Consider the following 23277-nt stretch of genomic DNA (forward strand, 5'->3'; position numbering starts at 1 on the left):
GTTTCTCCGTTCTGAGTGCCATAGACCAGATTACTCCTCTGCTGTGTTGGAGTTGGTCCATGGGGTTCTCTAAGCCCTGTTGCAGTTTCTTGTTGGGTTCTAAAGTACTAGGAAACTGTGTTTAGAACAAATCCTTCAAAAATGCTCTTACACTCAATCTACATGTTGGACTGAAAGCTGTGTTCTGTTTTTTAGTGTCAGTTGTCTGATGTTAGTTGAACTGCTTGCACATTTAGAAAAAGGCCTAAACAGGGTGACCAGACCTTGATTCAATCAGGATAATCCATTAGATTTTGTAATGTTTTACCTTTGATCTAATGTCAGTAGATAAATGGGTGCAAATATATAGCACTTTCTAGCAGTGGTGAACCCTCAGGGCCTTCAAGGTATTCAGAGAATACCCTGGAACACTCAGATAAAAAAATTAATAAAATCGATTTAATTATATGAATAAAATATAATAAAATGAATAAATGAGAATGGTATCTGTGTTGTTGATCTGTAATATTATAGTGTTACATTGATTTGTTTGTCCTTCTCGGACCATGCACTACGCATTTCAGTGGTTTTGTGTTAGAAAAGAAAGCAACCAATCAGATCTTGTTCTGGGTCTCTGGGTAGAATATCCTTCAACCAAGGTATTCTACATCCTTGATAGAATGCCCTGGCCGTTGCACTGAATGAGAGCGTACGTTTGGACTGACAGTTTGATCAACCAATCATATATTGATTTGTAGCCAATGGGCGTATTCTTTCAGAGTTTCCCTCGGTTCCAGGGTATTCTAGAAGGCCCTCTAGTTCACTGGCTCGAGACAGAGGATCTAGATGAATGCGACGAAGCAATTCATGCTGTTTTATTGTTTTTAACGTTGAAATGACAAGTGCAACATGTGAAGATGAAGTTGTTGCGGAATTGTCGTGAGTCCTTTTCAAGACGACAATTCAGTGAAAAGACGGACATTATAATGCCGCGGAGGGGGGGGGCAGCGGTGGTGGGGGGTGTGTGTGTTTACAGAAGGTCCAGTTGTGATAGACACGGTTCGCCACTGCTTTCTAGTTACAAATGTTTTAACTAACGGACAAATTGCTTTACAATGTGCCTCATTTGCATATTTGCTACAGCTTCTTCTCCACCTCCATGATGCCATCCGCTTTTTGGTGGATTCCATTTCCTGTAGTGTGTTATATGGTTTGTGGTCAAGTAAATGGTCTGCAAAGGCTAACATCCCAACGTTTCAGGGTGGAAAGAGGGTCTGCAGCCGAGCCCGTATGAGGAAAACAAAGCACTTTTTGAACATTAAAGCACAGGAGAGCCACTAAATACAAATATGAATGAGGATCATAATAGGGCCCCTCTCAGTAATACAGTATATATTTTTTTTTTTAAACGTCAATATAATTACGACCGTGTTCACTCACCTACTGTTTGACTGATTCTCAACCATATAGTTCTTTAAATCTTGCCTATCTCTCTTTTTGTCTCTCTTTTTTTCTTCATTTTCCTTCTATCCAACATGCTTGTACGCAGATTTTTCCTTTTGTTCGAGTCTCTCTCTGCCACTCTTGGTTAATCTCCTCGGACGTGCCATTAATAAAGCTTTTCATTAAGACCCTGTTATTACTCACTGCAATTAAAGCCATTTAACTGTGGTGCAGAACCTCTCTCTCTCTCTCTCTCTCTATCTCTCTCTCTCTCTCTCTCTCTCTCTCTCCTCTCTCTCTCTCTCTCTCTCTCTCTCTCTCTCACCCTCTCTCTCTCTCTCTCACCCCTTTGTATTGCTTTCTCTTTGTTCTCCACACTCACTCACTCACACTCACTCACTCTCACACACAAAACCTACTGTAGTTTCAAGAGAATTGTGTACTCTGAGTGTGTGTGTTTGTACGTATTAATGCATTCTGCAAAATGACAGGCATTTCAAAGTCAGCTTTCCTTTGAATTTTAAAGTAGTTGTGCACGCACACACACACACGCTCAGAGGTGGTATGGATTAATGGCTTGCTAAACGAGCTGACAGCGAGAACTTGAAGACTCGTCTTCATAAGCTGCTTTCGCACGAGTGAAGGGGGAAGGAAATACAGGATAGGGAAAAAAGAGGTATATAAAGAATGCGAGAAAATGACACCGGCAGCAGGCAGAGAATATTTTAGTTTTTTTAAGTGTCTGATAATTGTTCCATTTGAATAATTATTTTATTTTTTTGGTGAAGTACGACTGCTAACTGTCAATGTATTTTTGATACATCTACGGTTCAGAGTGGTACAAACCAGTAAGAAAGATATATGCATGAAAGCAAAGTGAAATATATTAGCCAAATAGAAAAAGCAGTAAAAAAAAAAACAGAGATATAACTTGAAAAAGAGGGGACGTGACACAGAAGAAGATGTGAACAAAGTATGGTTATACAATCAAAGATTTGATTTTTTCTCTTATTGTCAAGTGTGTTTATGCAAGCATCAATCCCTCCAGCCTGATTATAATGGCACCGATTAACTTTCCAACATGTTCTCAAACAGTGAGAAACAAACAAGGAGCACTTCTTTCTTGCTTCCAATCATATATTATAATATATGAATCCAAGTTTGGGGTTTAGAAAGAAGATAAGGAGGGTCATTTAACAACAAAGAGAACATGACAGGGTTTAAATACTATTGGGTTTCAGAAATGTTCTGAAAACTAGACTCATAATATGTTGATTTAACATAAGGCAACCTTGTTGAAATACTTTGTCAATAATATGTATCAACAGCTGCATCATTTTGTGATAACAGAAAAGGTAAATATTTGAAATCCCATGTGCTTATTTATGGAGGAGGATAAGGGCCGTGTGGGAATCTTTCTTTTGAGATCCGAAGTGAATCCTTTTTTTCTCAATTCTGAGATTAAAGTTAGAATTCTGAAAAGAAAAATGTGACTTGTATTGTGAAATGTGACTTTCTTGAAATCTTGGAATTCTGACTTAATTCTCAAACGTTTTTTTTCATAATTCTGATTTAAGTCTGGGATGAAAGAAAAATCACGTGGCCCTAATCCTCTTCTGTACTGGTTTAACTTCTGCTAGAGGTGATATTTTGCAATGCCACGAATGTAAAAAAAACATTTATTTATTTACCATTTATGATGTTCTTTGGGAGTGAAGATCCCTACATTATAAGTCATATTGTTAGTTTTACTATTGAAGATATTCCATAGTTTACCTTTTGGACGGTGAATGTCCTTATGACGTACTCAGCCAGCGGTTCAGTTTCTATCAGGGTCACCTTGATGTCTCCATAAACCTCCGTCTCATCCGGCCAGTAACGCACACACTTCACCTGGAAAACACATATTAACATTCATACAATGTAGTGAAACAAGCCAGTCATGATCACTCAATGAGATTGTTGAGAGCAGTACCACTGAAACACCCAATGGAAAAATCCCATTCGCTTTTCATCGAGGTAGCCCTTGTGATGCTTACTTCCAAGTTGGCCAACAAACATTGGTCATCACTGCGTCACTCTATTTGGCCTCTTCATCAAACACATTAACATATATTTTGTAATATATTAACTCGGATGACAAACTCACCCTGCCCACCTCAACCAGGTTGGTAACCATGACGATAGAGGCCGAGTTCTCCTGCCAGACCATCCTCCAGAAATCCCTCACTGTCTCCTGCATGGGCCCTGACACACACACACACACACACACACACACACACACACACACACACACACACACACACACACACACACACACACACACACACACACACACACAAGTTAGATATGCATAACGACACACACACCAACAGACACATGCATATGTACAGTATTTATGTATAAACACACTCATCACATACAAATAAGTCAGCACTGATAGCACAGACTTAAACAAACACACACATGAACAGAAAAAGCACACATGCACACACACATGCACTCACACACTATCAATCCCAGATAGTGGCTCCGGGGTTTGAGGTAATGGGGTCTTACATTTGCCAGGGGGATTTTATACGGCGGTTTAGATTTAGGAGGTTGCAGTAATAGCCTCCAAAACCGAGAGGACGATATTTACCAGGTGGCACACACACACACACACACACACACACACACACACACACACACACACACACACACACACACACACACACACACACACACACACACACACACACACACACACACACACACACACACACACACACAATCTACAAATCACACATAGTCTCCTCTCACACACACACATTACGTCAGTTTAATTACCTTGTGTGGCGATGTAATGTCTGGGTCTGTGGTACCCCTGTGAGACAGATAAAAAAGAAAAGCATAAAATAAAAAACTCTCCATATTTACGTCATCTCCATATTTTTCTTCCCATATTTCTACATGTGGATGCACTATACGCACATACACCATGTCCGTTTACTGTTTCTTAATGTAGCCTTATATTTCTATATTTAATTTGTACTGTCTTCTGCCCCGCTTTCATTTTTCTCCGCAGGCTATCCGTTCTCTGTATATTCCCAGATGGGTAAAGTACTAACATTGCAATTGAAATCAACATTGTAACTTCTTGCTTATTCATTACATCACCTTCTCACTTCACTATCAGTTTGTCTAACACTCCTCGCATCTTTCTTTGTACTATTTGACTTCTAAACTGTTGAGTTGATCTCTTTGCCAGCTTCTCTTACTAATCAAAATCCATCTTTTCCTCACTCTTCTATCATTGTTTTATTTATTTACTGTCCTGGTGAAATGATTGCTTACTATTTCTTCTTTTTAAATCATCCACCTCCTTTACTCTTTTTCCTTGTCCTCTGCTTCTCAATCAGTTTCTGTCTACTTCCATCCTCCATTTCTCAACCTGGCTTTTTATCATTGTATTCTTCTTCTCCTCGCTCCTCTGTTCTGTCGTCTCCTCCCATGTTTTCATTTATCCCGTCTCCCTCTCCAGACACTTCAATCCTCAGAGAAGCATAACTCAAGGTCGTTTTCCGAATAAACATCAAATTAAATAATAGAGGAGAGATTAAAAGCGACTCCCTCTTGTCCCTGCACAGCCCCCCCCCCAAAAAAACAACCTCCCTATGAGACTGATAACCTTGTTGAGATGAAAACATTTATCACGTTCATATTGTCATTACGACCACGTTATAGATATCTGCACAGAGGGAATATATTGTTTCGAGTTACAATTGTTCAATACCCCCCACTCTTTCTTTTCTTAAGAAATAAATGGTGTCTGTGGAGACTGATTTAAAATCAGCATTATGTACCGGTTTCAATAATACTATTATTAAAACAGTTCACTGTTAGATTGACACTCAATTGATAAGTGGAGCACAATGCTCAAAGGGCAAAGAGAGATGGGGGGGGGGGGCAAGAGGGAAAACAGTGGGAAGGTAAGGGACAGATGGAACTGAAGAAGGGAGGAGAGAAAATGTACTAAAGGGGGGGGGCTGAATGGGAGGAATACAAAGCAGAATACAATACAATTTAAGTCCTGATGACTTTCCCCGCATCCATATTTCATTTTTTAAATGGGTGGGGTCCTTTCGTTATCACGACCTTTGCTAAAGGCCTCAGTGTGAGTGCACTTCTCTGTGGAAAGAATATTGTCTATATGTTGGAGTCCATGTTGCTTTATTGCATTTCAGAGAATCTGAAGCCCATCTTATTATTATGTTTTGTCTGCACAGGAAAGATTGTTGAGATCCACCCAGATCCATCTTTTATTCCTTTTCTATATACATTCAAATTACCATTTTTGACATTTGGATTTTCCTTGTTGTACATGTATCACTTTTTTAAAGCATACACAAAACATCTATTGCACGTCTGTCTGTCCCGAGGTGTCTTTCATTATTTCCCCATTAGTTTTTTGCTTGTATGTGCGGGCGGTCTAAGGACAGAGGGTGTCGTACAGTATGCTGTACACACTGTAAAGCCCCCTAAGGCAAATGTGTAATTTGTGATATTGGGCTACATAAATAACATTTGATTAAAGCTTGATTGAGTAATATGTGGCTGCGTTATTGGGTACTACCCTGTTCAACCATGTATTTACAAAACACAGCCCACACTGTAGGGAGTTGCCATCATTCATGAAAATGATTTTACATGTGCATTCTCAACTGCTTTTACTTTTAAGAATATGTATATAAAGTTTGAAGGTACTGAGGTTATTATGGGCACAAATTGTCTGTTGAAGGGATTTTTTTTTAAATAATTGTTTCTGTGTATGTCTCCGATACAAATAGCTTCACTTTCAACTACTGCATGTTAGAATGTGTGCATATGTATTTCCATCTTTGTGAAGACCAATTTGCTTAAGACGTCCAAAGTGAAGACAGATTGAAAATGGAGGACTATTGGAGGTCACTTGGTGTTTGGGGTCATGTTACAATAAGGTAAGCTTAGTGTTACTCTTCGGTTAGAGTTCCTGGTTCTCAAAAGCATTGATGTACAGATGTGTCTGTGTGTGTAACCACTCACGTCAATGTAATTGGCGTTGATGTAGTCAGAGTGGGGGTCTCCTTCCAGCAGCTGCAGTCGGACTCTGGTGTGATCGTCTGTGGGGTCAGATAGCACAAAAATACAACAGGCCTAAAGTTACATTTACCCACAGATCGGAGCAGCTAACTGAGTGGAGGGGGAACCGACTACAGTAACTAACCAGGCTCCAGGTTAGAAGACTGTCCGAACCAGAGTAAGAAAGCACTGGGCTTTTATTGAAAGAAGAACGTTTTCCTTCAAATCAACCTGTACGCACGCTTTGTGAATGTCCTCTTTTAGTAGCAAAGAAAACTCTTGGTTGAGCATACACATCATGTCACTTTGACACTAGAGGCCGCGGTTCAAGTTCTGTCTCCTACCAACAGTGTTTTGTATTATCATAAAGACACCTAAGAAGAGGGTTCAGTCAAACCATAACCACAGGAATGCCACACAAAGAGATCAGTACAAAAACTGACCAACTCATCCTAAAATCATAAATTCTGGCAGATTCTTTGTAACACATGAGCTGAATGGGCAAGAAAAAACAAGTTTTGCACTAGAATCCACAAAGCTGATTGAAGTCATTGCAATGAAACACTGTTCCATATATAATCTGCCTATCTCAACAAACACTAGTTTATTTGCTACCAAATGAAACACAATCAAAACCTTGCAACAGTGCTTAAACCACCAACATTCATTTTGTTCTACCTTGGGGCAGCAGTGGCTCATCTGTAGGGACTTGGCCAGGTTAATGTTTAAAAGTAATAGTACAAGTAATGTTTAAACAATGTATTTAAAGAAACCATAGCAATGAGCACATTGAAAAGAAAACCTTTTTTTGCCATAATGACTATATGACTATAAGACCCATATTTATGAGCCATTGACTTGACAAACTCAATGGTGGAACCCATTGCCAAAGTACATGTCACCAAAAGTAGTTTTGCTTTTCTCTTTCTGGCTGATTACCAATTATTTTGTTCTGTGCTCTAAAAACCAACCATAGTATTATGACGCATGTGGGGATGATTATGTCTAATGGCAGGCGGTGATTTTGTTAAGTCGTAACGCAGCAACAGCAGGTAATTGCAGATGAAGCGAACATGCTTTAGTCTGATTATCTCTATTTTTCGAGTCTTTTTCTTTTGTCATGTTGACATGCTCTAGTTCATCCCAATTGAGGTTCATTCTCTTAAACGTATGAGAGAGGAGAAAGGTACAGGTGATGATATCGCAGGAAAGAGGTAAGAAATGGCCAAGTATCAGGTGATATGAGGAAAAGGGTATTGGGGCTAGGGGAAAGGGGGAGGGAAACTGGCACAAGACTGGGAGAAATAAAAGAGGGATCACCTATTTCTTTCTTTGAAGTCACAGAAATGCTAATGCTATGAATGTGATTGATGCAATGCTACAGCGGGGTGGAGCGCTAATAGCAAGACAACAGCTAGCGGACAGACTGGCGAAACAAAGCCGCCAGTCTGTTTGCTGCATGGAAGACTTCTGAACTGTTGATTTCTCATTTATACATCAATCTAACGCTTTCTTTTGAATACTTTTACCCACGGAAATTCACAAGTCAGTTAAACAGAAACTAATTAAATGCTGTACAGCAACTGCCAAGGGCTTACAGCTTTAGCAGGAACCTTTTTTTTACAGAAAGGATTAAAGCCTTCAATCTAAATCAAACAGAAATACTGCATTCAAATCAAAGCATTCATGTGAGAATAGCTAGTGTTTGTTTGATGACTCATACTTTGAATAGTTGTTCTCTATGTTTAAAATGGAGACAATCATGTTGTCAAGTAGGTGTTAATGTGGTGAATATTTTAGAACTGATGTGTGATTATTCTATTCATGGTTGGCACAAACTGGCTTTTGGTAGAGTTAAACAAAATCAGAAATAGAAGCGGAAATTATTATAAGGTCCCATTGACACTTTTAACTTTGAATAAACAATAAATATATCGTATAGAAATACTTCAGCAGAAGACTGTGAGATGCAGAAAAAGCAATGTGAATCCAGTATAAAAAGGACTTTTTCTAAGGTGAAATATGATCTTTCTCAACTGTATCCATTGGCAGGTCATGAAAGACCATTAGCTGAGTGGTGGACGATGTTCGGATGTTAAACCTTAAGTCTGAAGTGTCTCGGCCAAATCCCAACAGGAATGTCAGCCTACATGATCCCTTGATGTCAGAACAAAAGGTGCAACTCAAACGATGTTTTTTCTGGGCAACTCTGAAGCACAGTATCCTAAAAGCCAGAGACAGGCCTCCTTAAATTCCTTTTCCAGGAAGTAACCCAGACCATCTACACACTATCAGTTTTGTGGTCACCAAATGAACAGAACTGGCTCCATTGGCACTGAATAATATCAGTGAACATGAGTCTTTAATGCGGAAAAGCTGCATCTAATACAGAGTCTTCCGATGAATCCCCTCCTGGATTATCATTTGTAGGATCACCTTGAGGAGAATCATTTATATCAGACACATTTCCCAGCTCTGGCTGAGAGGCAACAATGATGGCAGCATGACTCCACTCTGCTGGTACAAGATACTGTCATCAGCTATCAGCTCACCCACACTCTTTCTCACACACCAACCATCTCCCTCTCTCGCACACACACATTCTCCACATGTAAAAACAAACACAACAGGAGTTAGTATGCCATCCTTCTGCTAGTTTTCTTTTCCTCTCTTCTCCTTCTCTTTCTCTGTCTCATTTTCCCTCTCTTCCACCCTTTCCCTTCTAATTCTGTCCCCGCCTGACTCTCCTCATCTTCAGTTCGTTCCCTGCCTTGTCTTCCTTCATTTCATGTTTCCTCCTCCTGCTCTCCTCCCCTCTTTGCTCCATACTGTCTCGCTCCTTCAGACAGCAGTAATTACACGGTGCTAGTGTCAGAGGCTGTCATAACACGAGAGCCACCGATATGAGGCTGGTGGGGGAGAGGGGCCCTTTCCACTTCTCTCTGCCCAGGGAGGGGAGCTTCTAATTGGGCTAAGTTAGCAGGAGGTACTGGCTTGCAAAGACTGCAGATCTGGACACAGGCCAGAAGTTTGAAGGGGGCTGACAGTGTGTGTGTGTGTGTGTGTGTGTGTGTGTGTGTGTGTGTGTCTGTTTGTGTGCGTGAGAGAGAGTGAGTAAGCATAAACCAAGCGGCAACCTATTGGTCCAGGAAGTAAAGCCAATGCAGAACTGCCATAAATGACATAGAAGTCGAGAATTATTGTATAGAAGTATAGAAGTCTATGAAAATGTTTTGACTACTTCTCACTTGATTTATAAATCCCTTTTGTGTTTTCAAACCAGGAAAGTTCAATCAATGATTGTATTCAACAAACCAATCGGTGACCCCACGGTTACCACGTCTACTTCTTTCCATGGCGTAAATCAATCAAAACCTCATGTACACACACAGGTTTATCCATTTATAAGGATCACTTTACACTATATATATAAGTCAAGAGTTCTAGTGTAGAAGTATAGAGGTCTATGACATTATCTTCCCCTAGACTTCTCACTTGATTTATTACCCCAGTAATCATTTTCCTAAATTATTGATGGTCTCAGTAACTAGTTTCTACTCATCTTCAATACATCATGGTGTTCATTTAGTAAATAAAGATTTCATTATAAGTAAAATAGAGCATAACACAGCATATACTTCAGGGTGTGGTTACTTTTATGGATGACACGTATTTGCCCAGTCTTGCCTGGTTTTCGGTGCACTTCTACATTGTGAAAGTGAAATGTAAAATGTCTGCATACAAATCACAGCCTCAAATACACAAACAGGTTAGTAACACTTAAGAGGAACAACTTTAACCTTATTTAACAAAGTTATCCTCAATTTAAATAAGACCTAAACTACTATCTTTAAAACATAAATGTTTAGAAGTCTGTAGTCATATCCCAAATAGCTAGATCTGGAACCGTATAACTCATGCTCATCGTGTCTCAGCGATCTGGATCTATAGAGCTGACGTGTGCACTCAGGCTCGTGTTGGCGTCTGTAGTCCTGGAGTAACAACAAAGTCATCAGAAGCTGCAGTGTTCAAGGGCGACGGGTTACGGAGCCATTACTCATTAATGAGCTCCTCTCCTCTGCTGAGTAACCCTCTCTTCATAACCCTGCAACCCCCCCACGCCCCTCTACTCTCTGCTTTTCCATTGTATCTCCCTCAGTCTCATCATTTATTTTCACATCCTCTCCTTCCCTAAGTCTTGTCATTACCCAGGCAGCTACTGTAAAAGTTTTGTTGGGGAGAACTTGTTTACTTGTGAGGTCCAGAAAAGGCCAGACAAAATAGTCTTCAGTGTTTTTATCTGGGAGAGACCCGTGGGGGCATCCAAATGCAGCAGTGAGCTGTAATTTGGAGACATCAGATCAGATTGTGTGTACTAGGAGCCTGAACAAGGCCACTGCACACAAATAAATGAGAAGGAGCCACCAGTGCCTAATGACTGCTGTCGTAGCACAACAGTAAACAGGATCAAAGAGGTTTCTTTGCAAAAAGAACCAACCTGACTGTAATTGGAGCAGGACATCATCTATGGAGTCATTCTGCTTTACTTCCATGCATCTAATGCCAATGTACTGCTTTATAAGTCCAGTGCCTACCCTACATTGTTCCTGCTTGATGAACCCAAAATACATTTAAAAAGTACTTGGGTTATATAATGCTGAAATCCTCCACTGAAAACAGTACTAATGAGATTCTCCAGCCATGCATGGCCCGACTCAGATCTTATTTAGAAGTGTAAATGATCCTTGACCTTTACTTAACTATGTATCACAGGCTAGCAGAGCTTTTGCCTTTTCCTGAACAAATCTGCCTCAGCTGTTTCAACTTTCCTTTATTACCTCCCCTACTTGGATTGAGATTGTTATCTTCAAGCGGACGGTCTCTTTTATTTATATTGAGGCCACTTGCTTGAGATTTTCCTTTTCCTTACATTAAATGAAACATACTTGAAAGGGTCCCTAGTATGCTTTCCCTTTCCTCTAGAATATCATATAGGTGTTTGTGCATGTAAATGGACAACAACATGTACAAAGGCTAAATTGTCTTTCCAGCTGCCGGCAAAGAGCAAGAACGTGTAACAGAGCTTGCTGTTTGAGAGAGAATAATTGAATGCTTCAATATGCCCATTAGGTTTTATATTACCAGCCAGAGCGAGACTAGTGCAGATTATAGGAGATGCCTTCCACTAAAATACTGTATCATGCACACACTTTATAAATGATATCCCTTCTTCCTTTGCTTCGTCTTTTCTTCCCAGCAATAATGATGGAGGTTAAAGGATCATTGGCACTCAGTGGTCTAGAATATAGAGTGCAAAGTTGTTGCCTTCATAGCCAAGTGTTTTCAAAGGCGTGCTCAGAGGCATTTGATGGTGGTTGGCCTCATAAAGCACATGTATTTACACTTACATGTAGAGAAACATAAGAAAATAACGTATACAATAAAACCTAGCACCTTAATATGACACGTGCCTCGTTAACTAGACGCTTTAAAAAGGCATAACTGTTACATTCCCACATGAACAGATGGAGCTGGCTCTTCACAGACAGAAAATAAATGCCAACAGAAGCAAGTTGAAAGTGCTGAACAAGATGTTTTACTCTTCTCCTCCTCCTCCTCTCCCTGCTCCCCTCGCCTCCTTTACAGTCGCCACTAAGCAGGGATTGTGTCTGTCACAGATATACTTAATCAGTTAACTCCCCACGGAGCTCAACTCACTCACGGCACACACTCCGCTGTCAGCCCGGCTCAAGGCATTAGGGAATTTAATAGCATGTGTGATTGAACATAAGTGTGTGAGTGTGTGCGACATTGAGTAGCGTGTAAGTGTGTTAAAGTGTGTCTTCTTCCCTTGCTCGTATGTTCTGGAACATCTTCAAGAAGTCCTTCTGCAAGGTTTGTGTGTGCATTTTTGAAAGTGCAACTTTAACGTTCAAGTGTTGTGTGTGTTCCAATGTCAGCAACTATGTTTGCATGTGTGTGTGGGGCCTGTGTTAGTTGGACCATATGCATGCATGCGTGTGTGTGTGTGTGTGTGTGTGTGTGTGTGTGTGTGTGTGTGTGTGTGTGGTGTGTGTGTGTGTGTGTGTGTGTGTGTGTGTGTGTGTGTGTGTGTGTGTGTGTGTGTGAGGGTGAGGGTGTGTTACTGTGTAATAGCCTATTAAGAGCAGAGCGCCCTGCAGCGGATGTGTCAAACAACTCAGAATGTCCTCGACTGATGCACACAAACACACACACCTCAAGCAGTGTTAAGGCTGATGGGAAAAGAGAAAGGGGTGGGGGGCGGGGGTTTGCGGCAACACTGTGTTTAAGTGTAAGACACATAGCAGCAATTTTATAACATTATACGTTTTAAAGATTTTTAAGATCTATTATGCTTTTTGGGCTTTCACTTTCCTGTAGTGTTCTATAGGTTTCCATGCATGTAAATGGTCTGCAAAGACTAAAATCCCTGTGTTCCCTGTTTCTCTCCCACACACTCCCCCCCCCCCCCCCCTGCCTGAAACGCCTCCATTGGACTACTTTGTGTACTTCCGTAACATAGTGATGTCACTATGTTACGGAAGTACACAAAGTAGTCCAATGGAGGTTTAACGGTATTGTCAAGTTTGTGAGTTTGATTTTTAGGATTCATCATGGTGATACCAGAAGAGAGTGTTCACCTACATAAAGAACAAAGTAGGATAGAACAAGAGTTTCATTCTTTCTGTCTGAAACACTTCATAGCTTAAAGGTGGGGTAGGTAAGTTTCAGAAACCGGCTCGAGTGCACTAACATTTGAAAGTACACAGCCGAAAAGAATCCGCCCCTTCCTTCAGACTTCCTTACAGAGCATCTCCTCCAACACACATGAACGCGCACATGACGTCAGCAGACTGGTGAAAGTGGCCGCCTGTTGCTGGCGAGTCATTGAAGTACTGCTGCAATGCACGCCCAATGACGGCACGCCCAATGAGGGCACGAGATACCTTTGTGCGTGCACGAGATGGAAGGCTGACAGACAGGGCGGCCATCCAATCCGCCCGGCTAAAATGATTGGTCGTGCTTTTTACAGCGCCACGGCTTCCACAGATGACATTTTTTAATGTATTTTTTGTCAAAGCACTTCAGATATTCATTGCTATCGGGATGTTAAGAGCATTCCATGGAATATAACAAAAAGTGTATCTCGAGCCGGTTTCTGAAACTTACCTACCCCACCTTTAACGACTCTGTGGTCATAAGAAATATATTCTGTTTTACAGCAAATCACTTTCTTTCCCGTTGAACAATTGACACTCTCTTCTCATTAGTGTCCTATTTCTGATAGAAGGAGGAACTTCTGCTTCTCAGTGTAATGGCAGTAAGTGTTCGCCTGCAGCAGGCCATTCACACGGCAGACAGAAAGAAGAACTTATCTGCATATAAGTGGTGGTCTGATAGCACTCATTAGGTTTGAGCAGTGAATTAGTAAAGCCAAGCTCAGCTTCTTCCTTTGTGTCATCTTTGCATTAAAACGCAGAAATCCTAAATGAGTCTCTGCATGATGAGCCACTCTACGGGTTGGTTACTGTGGTCATTTAGGGAAGAGAATGTTAGCACCGCTATTGTAATATACATTACATATACTGTAGATTGTAGTACAAATGTGCACTGTTTTAGTTGAACTTCTCATGTTTACATACACATTTCTATTATAGTTATGTTTTATCTTTTTCAAGGAACATTTTGATTTGACTTCTCCTGTTTGAGTTGTTCATTTTATTTGATATTTTATTGGACATTTTACTTTTGTTTTGTTTGTTTTCTCTTTATTCTACATTTAGATTTTTCGTTCATGTCATTATAAAACTGTCACAAAACCCCAATTCCCCCCCCAGGATAAACAAAATCGGATGAAATGCTACTTCATTGGGTCTCTTGGAAATATCTGGATAGCAGTCCATCTCATTCATTCTGAGTCATTCATCAACAATCAATTATCTCACACTGTTAATGATCAGAGCCTGTCATTACCAAATATCAACCGAGTTCCAATCGACAACCCCCTGGAGCTTTACAAACATGAAATAGAATCACTTCAAATCCTCCACCTTCTAATTCAAACTACAATCATTGCTCCCTCCACCGCGTGATGCCTACAAAAATCAGCCTTCAGAATTCTGCATGTATTGTTATTACCGTGTCTTTGTTACCCCCAACTGCTTCTGACGAGGAACAATGATTAACAGCAATCACCGTCAACAGTATCAATAATGCCACCGCTGGCGTTCAAAATCAGCCTCATTATCACCATTATCTGTGTGCCCCCCCCACCCCCCCCACTGAGAGCTGCAACAGAAACCGCTCCATCATCTGAGGCGGGGGCTGAACACGTAATCAGTCTTTCCTCGAGAGTTCTGTTTGTCTCCACGTTGGCACTTTACTCAAGAAGATCTGTGCTGCTACTCTCTGATTCTGGTTTGGCCTCCGTGGTTCAAATAAAGCAAATTGTGATAAAGAGGATATGTCTATAGCGTTAACAAAGGCACATTATTATTATTTACGCAAGCCAACATATTTCTCAAAAAATATATATTAAGAAAATGATTCATGATAATAATAGTGGTCAATATAATACTATTAATGCTATTCATCACATTAATAATAACAATACTTATTCTACCACTATTATAACTATACTATTATTTAAAAAAATGTTATAATTATTTTAAAACAATATATTTTTATAGTCTAAAGAGTCAGGTTAAAAAAGAAATAATATGTCATAATTAAACTGCTCCCTTTTCGTCCGTTGTGACGAAAAGGGAGCTGAGCCAGAAGGCAAAGCTCTCGGTCTTCCGGGCCATTTTCGTTCCTACCCTCACCTATGGTCATGAAGGATGGGTCATGACCGAAAGAACGAGATCGCGGATACAAGCGGCCGAGATGGGTTTTCTCCGCAGGGTGGCTGGTGTCTCCCTTAGGGATAAGGTGAGAAGTTCGGTCATCAGGGAGGGACTCGGAGTTGAGCCGCTCCTCCTTCGCGTCGAAAGGAGCCAGTTGAGGTGGTTCGGGCACCTAGTTAGGATGCCACCTGGGCGCCTCCCTAGGGAGGTGTTCCAGGCACGTCCAGCTGGGAAGAGACCAAGGGGTAGACCTAGGACCAGGCGGAGGGATTATATCTCTTCGCTGGCCTGGGAGCGCCTTGGGATCCCCCAGTCAGAGCTGGTTGATGTCGCCAGGGAAAAGAAAGTTTGGGGCTCTCTGCTGGAACTGCTACCCCCGCGACCCGACCACGGATAAGCGGGAGAAGATGGATGGATGGATGGATAATTAAACTGTATTTTGCATCCGAGTCACAAGATGCACATGACTAGCTTCAGATCATGCATACAGACCCCCCCCCACAACAAAACAAATAACTTCCTACTGTGTGTGCGTGGTTGGAATGAAAGACTACAGACTTCACTTCCACAAGCAATCAAGCATAAACTAGACTGCAGGTGTAGGGCTTCCTAATTCCCTGCATCTATGTGCTGCTTTGCGTGTACAGAGTGTGTGTTCATGTACATAGCTGTGTGGGTGGGCATCTGCGTGTGTGTGTTAATGTGTGTGCGTGACAGCTTGAGGGATGCTAATATTTGTTGTGGTTCTTTGTTCAAACACTTCAGACGAGTTGTTGGCGTTCTGACTTCAGAGCAGCTCAGCAGACGTGTTGAGAATATGCACCAGGATAAGAGAAGCAGAGGAGACTCGCAGTCTACACACACACACACACACACACACACACACACACACACACACACACACACACACACACACACACACACACACACACACACACACACACACACACACACACACACACACACACACACACACATAACCTCTGTTGTAATGAGAAGCAACATGATTCGGGAGGGGATACTGATTATGTCAGCGATGCTTGGAGGTGTAACAACGGGTGAAGTGTGTGTGTGTGTGTGTGTGTGTGTGTGTGTGTGTGTGTGTGTGTGTGTGTGTGTGTGTGTGTGTGAAGAACACCGCCTGGCAGAGACTGACGGAGTGTGTAATGATTCCCATTCACCTGAACAGCGGTACACATTAGTAAATGCAAAGAGGGCTTCGGGGTGAGTCTGTACACGAGAGAGAGAGAGAAGGGAGGCGGTTCATGACAGAGGAGATACAGAGAGGTGAGGAAGTCAAACAAGTGAGGCGAAATTATAAAAAGAAAAGGTGAAGAAGAGGTAGGACGGATGCAAAAAATAATATAGTGAATAGATTAAGTTCCGAGCAAGACAGACACAGAGAGAGATCAAAGAGAGGAGGGGAGACAGAGGGGGCAGTAGGGGAGAAGACAAATAGACACACGGAAGATCAAAGAAACGTGAGGAGAGCAGCAGCAAGATGTTCAGAGGGAGAAAGGGCCAAACGTTAAGCTTTTGTGTCTGTGATTAATCGCTACAAACAACCAGTGCCATATAGCTCAATTGCACACCAACCCAGTTGTGTGTGTGTCTGTGTGTGCTTTTGTGACACATCTTCAAAATGGAAAATCTCGTAGTTATCTTACTTTTATTTCAACAAACCTACCACTTTTTCTTTTGTTTGTAATACAATGGTTAAAGGGAACCTAGTTTGATCATCTTCAGGTTCATATTAGTATTCAGAGCCTCTCCTGTGACATGTCTCCTTGCTTTAATGTTCAAAAAGCTCTTCATTGTTCTCATACAGCACCTCTTTTCACCCTCTGTCTGAAACCAGAGCCCAGTCTGCTCTGATTGGTTAGCTGGCCGGCTCTGTTGTGATTGGTCAACCACTTAGAGATCACGTACAATGTGTTGGAGCGTTAGTCAATGGAAGTGCGACTGTTACACAGTGATGTCTTTACTGAATGGAAGTACACAAAGGAGTCCAATGGAGGCGTTTCGACGGGGGGGGAGAGAAACTCAGGGACTTCAGCCTCTGCAGACCATTGACATGCACCCAAACCTATAACACACTACAGGAAAGGGAAAAAATAATATTCCCATGTAATATTGTAAATCATATCGCAATTGCAATTGAGTCAAAATAATCCTAATACATTTACATTTCAAAATCTTGCAGCCAGTTTCCTGACTAAACGTATTTAGAGGCAGATAAAGACTATTAAAGCAACAAAGGAAATGGACAGAAGTGAGAAAGTTGAGCGGGGATGACACACAGAGACAGATCGTTTCTCAAACACTGTCAAAATTCTCATATTTTATTTATAAGTTATTTATTGCGGCCTGTCAGTTTTTAGTTTCAATCAGCTTCTCTTGGGGAGAGCAAAAGTGCAGCACTGTGAATATCTGTGTTTGAGAAGACACATTGTTTTTGACAGAAACTTAGAGGGGGGTGAAGGAAGTCAGAACTCTCCGGAGTTAAATTACTTAAAAACAATAGACTGCATCTGAGAGAAATATATTCTATTCAATAAAAAAACCCTTTGATTTGTTCCTGAGTTTTATTGCACAGTATTCCCAGTGGAGAAAAATAAGCTGTAGGAAAAAAAGCAATGGACAAATCAATACAAATAACTAATGCACAGGTTAGATGGTCTCTAAATGTTGTATACAATAAATATCTTCAGACTTCATCTTGTTCTGTCCGTGCGACTTGACAGAAAGGGAATGTCTTTATAATCATAATGAAAGCACCAGGGTTAGTGATGATTGGCATTCAACATGAATTCATCTTTTTATTAAGATGAACTTGTATTAAGACCTTTTCCATGTTAAACTCTTACTTTTTTGAGACGGAATACATGGTTGATTTCCCTATTAACGTTTTTTGGCTTATTTTCAAATGTATTATCATTTAAAGTTATCATTTAAAGAGGACATATTATGTTCATTTACAGGATCATATTTGTATTTTGTGCCTATACTGTGACATACGGAAAAAATCCTTAAATATTGTAATTGAGATATCGCCCAGCCATGCTGTATTATATCTCATCTTTAGGTTTTGAAAAACTGTTTTGCATTTTGACCGAGGTTTATTACGATTCAATATTCATATTCCAAGAAAAACAAACAAAGATTACAAAACATGAACAAACAAACCATCTTTCCTTATTTTTTACAATAAACAAACCAACACACACACACACACACACACACACACACACACACACACACACACACACACACACACACACACACACACACACACACACACACACACACACACACACACACACACACACACACACACACACTGACAGGCACGCATATCCCGCTTCGCACATATGTAAATGCCTGCCAATAAATCAGTTTATTTTGAAGGCATGCTTCTGCTGAATTATAAATGACCATATGGGGAGGTTGAGGGCTGAGAAGGAGAAGAAAAAGAAGAAGGGAAGAGCGGAAGGAAAGGGGGAGAGGGGGGAGGAAATAGTAGCAGACAGATGCCTGTAATGAGGAAACAGTGCTGCGCTTTGCCTCAACCCATATACTGTCAGAGGTAATCAGACAAGAGCAATGGATGGATGGGGAGAAGAGGAGAGGAAAGGTGAGAAAAAGCTTAGAAAATTAGAAGGGTGATGCTTGGGGGTAAAGGGTACTGTTAGAGAAGAGAGGTTTTAAAAGAAAAGGTCAAACAAAATGATTGGAAATGCAAGTAAGACATTTGAATGGAAAATAGGTTGGATATTACAGAAAATAGAGAGGAATGACATGAGAAAATAGAAAAACATAAGGGGGAACAGATGGAGCAGAGGAAAATCCCAAAAGGAAAATAGGAAGGAGAGAAAATGGGGATTGGTGAAAAAAAGAGGGAGGAGAGTCGGCCACAGAAGGGTATAGAGATGAAGAAGTACAAGGAAGTGAAGGAGTAAAGAACAATTGAAGAAAGAGAAGTGAACAGAATGAGGAGGGGACATCAAGGTTGGGAGTGGGGGGGAGGGAGGGGAGGCTTTAAGGGGACAGGGGGGCAGGAGGCTGCTAGATTAACATTTAGTCTGCGCGCTGACGGGATTTCAAACATGGCATCAGCCGTTTGTGTTTGGCAGATGGCCGGAGGACGGTGTGTTAACACTTCAACTCAGCCCCTTTCCAAACTGCTGAGAGATAGAGAGGGAGGAAGTGAGGAAGTGTGTGACAGAGAAGTCAAATGAGGGGATTTGTATGGTCAGATTCTGAGTGTTCATCAATATGAACGTGAGCATTCCTTTAAAAAAAGAAAAAAAGAAATCACTTTGCTAGAACAGTGATAATAAAACAATGGTCCATAAGTGTGTGTGAAAGAAAGAAAATGCTGATATTTGGTAAAAAAGTGTGTCTTATCATGAGTGGCTGCAATGAGCCTGTTCTGCACTGCACATTTCTTCAAAACGGGGTTGCAGGCTCAGTGGCGGCGCCAGAGATTTATTTTGGGGGTGCTGTGGGGTAGCTTGACGTTTCATAGAGGGTGCTCAAACATTTAGGGTTTCCCATTAATGTACCGGTCGCTACAGTGGAATGTTCTACTGCAACACTCCCCAAGCATACTGTATACACAGTGTACCCGCGACTGTTACAATGAAGGCTCGATAATCAGCTCACGGCATATAAGTGTAAGCAGGGGTCAAGGGCTATTTGTATAGGTGGTGTGTGGACCTCACATAGGGGGGTCCGGGGGCATGCTCCCCCGGGAAGATTTATTTTTAAATATTGAACTTAAAAGCATCAATCTGGTGCACTTTGAGAGCAACATGAAGAGATCTATGGATACATCTCTCAACACCCATTTGAAACAGAACTGGAAACAGATTTACTTTTTCTTTATGGATATTTTACAAATTGCTCCCCTTTTAAATTGTATTGTTTAACACACACAGAGTCGAGCTTGAATGAAACACAGAGACCCAGACGTACTTGTACTGTACTGTATCATATTATTTTTGAATCACTAATTTTTCAAATTATGATTATTATTTTTTTTTTCAAAACCATTTTTCCTCCTGGTCGAAATGGTAGAAACCAATACACATTTAAAATGATTTGAGTTTGAACAGAAGGTACGCATTTTTACTTTTTATCCTGTCAGTCAGGAGGAAATAAGTAACACAGGGATGGGTGTAAAGTAACACTATGTTACTACATGAGTGTCATTCAAATTAAATGAGCTGACACTTTTGTCAAAAGCGACTCACAAACCCGTGATAGCGTAAATATGCCTTGGGGGACAATTAGGGGGGTGTTTGCTCTATAGTTGCCAAACGACAATATATATAATAGTATATGTTGACTGCAAGGGAAAAAAAGGAAAATGCACAAACGACTGATGTCTGTTTTATGTAAATGATGTTAATAAAGTCCATTGTCTTTTGGAATATATGGTCATGTCGACACTTTTTTTGAAAGCAGTGGATCAGGACAGGTATTCTTCATAGCTGCCAGTGTTTGCAACTAATTTGTAAATATTGTTCAGGAGTATTGCTATATAAATCAACTATTGTAATGATTCCACATTTCCATTTCCAGCATAGTGTGTAAGAGACATTGTGTCCTTCCTTGAGGCTGTTTGTTCTGAGATTATTGCTCTCATGCTGAAAAAACAGAAGGCACATCCACACTTAGAAAAGGGGAATTAGAGGTGAACCTGACTGAAGAATAAAGACCCTTTAACCCATATTTAAAGTTTTAGCCGCAGCCAAGCGTCCTGCCACTCTCACCACATGTCCTTGTTCTGATAAAGACATGAAGAAAATTACCCTTTAAAACATTTTCTCTAGAAAATGAGCCTTTGTACAATCACAGCAAGCAAGATGGACAGTTTCCATTACCAGGCCCTTGTAATTAAAGGATTTGTACTAATAGCAAATGTATCATAATTCCTGTTGGCTATCAAGTCTTTGACAGGCTATTTCATTTCAGAGCAATGTTTCATTTGAAAGCCTTCAGGTTAGTGCAGTGTCTTTGCCTTGACATCTAAACCCTCGTAATGAGACATGTGCACGGAGCGGTATATGCACACACACACACACGAACTGCCAACATGAAAGCAGTCTTCTGGACTGTACTCGTCATGTATGTGCTCTTGGGTCTACTGGCACACACACACTCATTTAATACAACTTCAACCTAACAATCTGCTTCTATTGTTGCATCCTAATAGAGGCTGGAGGTGGCCTCATACAATATCAAGCGCACACACATTATTAGTGCACACAAAATCATAGCAAAAACCCGCACCCTATTCACATGCAAATTCACACTCTAATGGCCAAACACACATTCATGCTAAAAGCAGTTGGCTACGTCTGAACATCATTACAACAGCCTGTCTCGACAAAATGAAGCTTAACTTTGACAAAAGTCTCTTTGAATAAAATAAAGGCTGCAAACTTTGATCATATGATGAAAAATATTCCCACTGCAAAAAGGGTTATTTTCGCAACAGTGGTTCCCTGTACTGTGAGTACACTTTGATATAACTTCTAGAAAAAGTATGTATCTTATTCAAGCTGCATATCTTTTTTGTTATTTACTATTAAACATGCTTTGATTGAAAAGGTGCCACTGAGTCATCCTTCTGAAGCGTCTAGTGAATTGGTCCCGCCAAAAACCAGGTTCTATTGGCATCTGGCTCTCAGCAGGGGGTAAGGTCCATCAGTGGGACCCACCCTGAGCTGGAGGAGTCAGTCAGACTCTGTGAAGGACGCTTCAGGGCAGATGGTGTCCTCCAGCTGAAGGACGGTCGCTTCACCCAGTAAACATGGTACCTCAGCACGCTTTATTAAAACTATGGTTGGACCTTATCCCTCCTCCTTAGTAGAATCAATAGAGGTTTCTCAATACTCTAATTTCCCCTCCTCGACTCTTATCCTTGAGACTTAGTCCCGCCCACAGGAGATGCGAGTGGAGGACTGAGGAGGGGAACCGAGGAGAGAGGAGGGGAAGCAGCAGGCGGTTAGAGAAATGAGAACTCCTCTCCTCTGAGCGGTCATTTTAAAGAGACGTCCATTAATGATGACAGGAGGCACAGCAGCCCTCTGTCTGATGGACAGATGTGTTCATGACCACTTATATATTTACTTTGATTCATTCACAGTGCGGTATAATGAGACAATAACAGGCTACAGATGCGGGGACACACACACACATATATTTATATAAATATATACAATTTCAGAATCAAACAAGTATGAGAGCACTCTCATAATAACGTAACACAATCAGAGACTGGATATATCCCCCCCCCCCTCTCTCTGGTCGCTGAAATGGGGAATTGAAATTATGGGCCAAAAGTCAAACCTACACACTGTACCACACACACCTACACACTGTACCACACACACCTACAGCTCCTAAAGCATAAGCCGTTGTGTATTTTATTATGTGAAGCACTAAATGGTCTTAGAAAAATATCGACTCTTTGTTTGTAGATATCTACTAAACTACAGCATACAAATACAGAGAGTAATGTGGGCCTGTTATACTGAGTGATATATATTTTACACACTGCTCTGCTTTCTGCACGGACCTCACAGCTGTTCTCTCTGTAAACATCGCGTTGCCGTTCAAGCAGTTTCTAAAATAATATCCAGGGGATGCATGCAGAGCTGTCATTGGCTGAGATAAGTCCGGCCGTGCGTAATGCCTCCACCGTTCCCGGAAATGCATCCGCGGAGGAGCCGTGGAGGACCCATCAGTGTCTCCTCGGTTAGAGCTCCTCCAGAGAGTCTCCTCGACGCTCGATCCTTGGTCCTCGAAGTGCATTTAGAGAAATTAGATGTCCTTCAACATGGCGCGCTGAAATCCATTTCCGGGTCACTACCGGAGG

General features: G+C 41.1%; 1 protein-coding gene across 19 annotated transcripts in view; it reads right to left on the minus strand.

Moving 5' to 3' along the window:
* ptprt (protein tyrosine phosphatase receptor type T) overlaps window positions 1-23277 on the minus strand; it is a 397778-nt gene that overhangs the window by 41894 nt on the left and 332607 nt on the right. For 12 of the 19 annotated variants that reach the window (XM_034201107.1, XM_034201120.1, XM_034201118.1 and 9 more), the window contains 4 exons: window positions 6487-6572; window positions 4252-4288; window positions 3572-3669; window positions 3199-3315 (listed from right to left, as the gene is read on the minus strand). In XM_034201107.1, coding sequence (XP_034056998.1) covers window positions 3199-3315; window positions 3572-3669; window positions 4252-4288; window positions 6487-6572 — 338 coding nt within the window. The remainder of the gene's footprint in view (window positions 1-3198; window positions 3316-3571; window positions 3670-4251; window positions 4289-6486; window positions 6573-23277) is intronic. The other 7 variants (XM_034201111.1, XM_034201115.1, XM_034201123.1 and 4 more) reach the window with 2 other exon arrangements.

The sequence above is a fragment of the Gymnodraco acuticeps genome, unplaced genomic scaffold (assembly GCF_902827175.1).
Source record: "Gymnodraco acuticeps unplaced genomic scaffold, fGymAcu1.1, whole genome shotgun sequence".
Classification (NCBI taxonomy): Eukaryota; Metazoa; Chordata; class Actinopteri; order Perciformes; family Bathydraconidae; genus Gymnodraco; species Gymnodraco acuticeps.